At 50.8% G+C, this 3,414-nt stretch overlaps 1 protein-coding gene across 1 annotated transcript; it reads right to left on the reverse strand.

Moving 5' to 3' along the window:
• Positions 1-666: 666 nt before the first annotated feature.
• Positions 667-2,731, reverse strand: LOC131216117 (pro-resilin-like). The gene is made up of 3 exons (XM_058210528.1): positions 2,676-2,731; positions 1,010-1,441; positions 667-933 (listed from the first exon to the last, which is right to left on the reverse strand). The coding sequence occupies exons 1-3, from the start codon at positions 2,679-2,681 to the stop codon at positions 796-798; spliced, it is 576 nt and encodes a 191-aa protein (XP_058066511.1). The 5' UTR covers positions 2,682-2,731; the 3' UTR covers positions 667-795.
• Positions 2,732-3,414: the final 683 nt, after the last annotated feature.

Here is a 3,414-nt window from a genome sequence, read left to right on the forward strand (position 1 = left end):
CGCAACTCATTACACGTGTTTCCTTCAACGTTTCCACAGACTCTACGATTCTACGACCGCCGGCAACGACGGCAACAAAGCGATGCGATAACAATAGTATATAGAACATCATTTACATCATTTACATAAACAAACAAAAAAACGAAACTAGGACTTCGGTCTCCCTTCTGCTGTGTGCGTTCGGTGTAAGAAGTGTACCCGACGCTCTTCGACTGCCGTCTTCGGCTCCCCTATGGCAGTGCACTGTCTTCATCGTTTTCCTTTTTTCCTCACAAAAAAGGGGATATTTTTGCTAAGCACTTGCTTATCTTGCGATTAACATTAATAAGGTGTTCTGCTGGCTTCTACTACTACGACTCTCTTTCAGCACTCAGCACTAAACATACTGTTTGACCCCAGCATCGCCGTGGCCCGAGTCACGCTGTGCCGCTGCATTCGAGCGGAGAAATGCAGCCGAGCGTTCGGGGCCGGGGCCATATGCTGGGGGCTACTTCTCCTTTTCCTTACCATACTAAGTTCGGTTGTGCGTTAAGTCGAAGAACTGTCCTTTAGTCCGTGGCAGAGTGGTCAGATCGAATCGGTTTTGCGGCGGAATGCGGCTACTGGCCCTGAAGTGAAGGGGGGTCTCGGACGGGCGTGACTGGACGGGGGTCCGAACTGCTTACTAAGGGGTGGTTAAGGTGACATAAGGAGAGTAACGATACGCTAGCGCTTGGGATAATGGAATTTTGCCCGCCCGATCGGTGGCTGGTCGGAGGGCGCTGATACCTCGCTGAAATCATCAGTCAGGACCTCCTACTGGTATCCGTTGAACTGACCGTTTCCGGGGTAGCCACCTCCGTTGTTGCCACCGTTAGCACCGTTGCCAGTGCCGACGTCCTCGTACGTGATCGTCGGGCGGTATCCGTTCTGGTCGGCTTCGTAGTTCACAACCTGCGGGGACGAAACACAAAATCTCGTTACGCACTCCCTGGGCTAGGACACCTAGAGGACCGCCAGCTAAACGCACTTGCTTGCGACCGTCGGGAAGCAGAACGTAGTAGCGTCCCACCGTTCGGTCTCCGTCGCGGGACTCCATGTGGCCGAAGTCGTTGCCGGAGGCAAAGTCCTGCACGTTGTACTCGAACGAGTACTTGGCCGGCTGAGCGTTAGCGTCCTCGTAGTTGTACCCTCCTCCGTTGCCCCCGTTTCCGGACGGTGGGCCGTACTGCTGCTGCGGCGGCGCCGCGGCCGGATAGTTGCCTCCTCCGTTGCCGTTGGAGCCCGAGGGGTAGTTGTAACCATTGTCGTTTGCGTTATAGTTGTAACCGTTATTCCCATTGTTGAAGCCCTGGTTCGGCGGCAGGTAGTTGCTCGACGGGGCGGAGAACCCGTTCCGCGGGGCCGGCGGTTCGGCCGTGGCCAGGGCGACCAGCAGGAGGACGGCGACGGCGGCGAAGACCTGCAATTGGCGAGACCGCCGTCAACAAACGGGTGACACTCAAATCGTTCCCTCTACGCTGGAACGCTCTGGTGATCTTCCAATTCTAGACCCAAGACCTCCGGGACACCAAAGCACACCGACTCCCCGTCGGAGGATGGATGCGAGCTAATGTGAAGTCGAAATCAAACTGACGGGGGTCACCTTCGAGGTTCGTAACGCGCGCGCGCTGAGGTTTACTTTACGCTTCGCTTGGCGGAAGATCTTGTTGCTTCGCTTATTTTTTGCCTGGGCCTATCTTTTGTCGTTGTCGTTGTGTCGGGTGTTTTCCGTTTTTGTTGCGATCCGATATTTGGACGATTTACGTCAGCACCGAACGCCGCTTCGGCTGTGGCAGGGTTGCGTTGAGGGCTAGAGCAAAACGGCGCATTTTGGGAGCTTCGCACGCAACGTGGTTGCCCAACGCTTGGTTACTAAATGAAGCAATCAATCAACAGCAGCACGTGTGTTGATCGATGTACTAATGCCAAATACGTCGTCAACGGTTAGCCTTCTACGGTGAAAGGTAGTTGGGTCTATTGGATAATTACGAATGCAATTTGCATATCATATGGAGATCCTGTAATTGCTTTGGCGAACTTTTTCCAAGACTTCCACAAGACTCTGTTAAAGTCCAGCCCCCATAACTTCCAGAATGCCAAGTAAAAGTTGTTGAATCGAAAAAACAAATGATGGGAAGTTAGAAAGACACATTAACAAGAGTAGTGACGCTAGACTGCTTGTTTCGGTGGTTTTGGTCCATTTCCAAAATTATATCCACATTCAAAAAATTGCTTCAGGAAAACCATAAAAAAGGCTTCAAATTGGCTAATGGTAAATTGGCTAAAGTTCTTCAATTCTGCTAAGTTCGTATGATTTTGATTTAAAGAACCATTGCATTAGGATACCGTTCTCTAACAGTCGCTTTGGTGTTAATTTTCTGCTTATCTTCTTATTAAAGCTTTTTAGTTTGCCAACGAATGTGTTGCATTATTTTGCACAATATTTTCCATTACTATTGGACGATTACTAATAAAAATAAAATTTTATTAATTCCAAATTCTTGTTTGTAGCCACAGCAAGTACCACTCACAGATGCAATCCGGCATTCTGCGTTCTTCATTCTGTACTAGCAAATGTTCCAACTCTAGAACCACTCGACACACCGTTAGTTGTTTGCTTAGAGCTAAAGTATTGGGACTTAAAACTCGCGTACCTTCATTTTGGTAAAGATGTTGAGATTTTTTGTACACGAACAACGGACCAACACTACCTAAGCGGGGTGAACCACTGAAGAAAGAACTTCACTTCACACTGAAAAAAAATAGAAGTAGAATGCTATAGAACAGGCGCTTGGAGAAGCGAACTAGAGAACTAGAGAACACCGAGCAACTGAACTAGAACATCGAAACGGAATCCACGGAACGCGAAAACTCCGAAACCCGCCAGTACCGTGTAACTGCAACTGGATTGCGCTGCGCCAACGGCTTTGTACTCCTGATGATGGTTAATTTGTTTATGATTTGATACAATCATGTCGGCGGTATTTATACACGAATCTCCACTGCGGAGCCGGAGCCGGGCCAGATACTAGGCAGAGCTAGTACCTCGGGTCGGGTCGCTCGGCCGAGAGAATATACTAAGAAGAGCCAACGCACCTGGTGCCATCTCTTGTTCGCCACCGTCGTCGGGCCACCTTCAGCCGGCATTGTCTCGGTGGAGGCTGCTGCGTCTCCGAGCGAAAGGCTTCCAAATCTGATGATGAGCTGAGCTGAGTAGGAGAGCCTCGAACCACCGAGCACCGTCCGTGGTCCGTCCGTCCGAGACGCATCTTTTGGAGGCGGCGGTGCCTGGGGGAAGTAAAGAAGATCGAAAGAGAATGGGCCGCTTCTTCGCCGCCGAAGGAAGGGAGCCCTCGGTGGCGCTTGGGAAGGGAGCCCGAGCTCGGCCGCCGA

This window comes from Anopheles bellator, chromosome 1 (genome assembly GCF_943735745.2).
Source record: "Anopheles bellator chromosome 1, idAnoBellAS_SP24_06.2, whole genome shotgun sequence".
NCBI lineage: Eukaryota > Metazoa > Arthropoda > Insecta > Diptera > Culicidae > Anopheles > Anopheles bellator.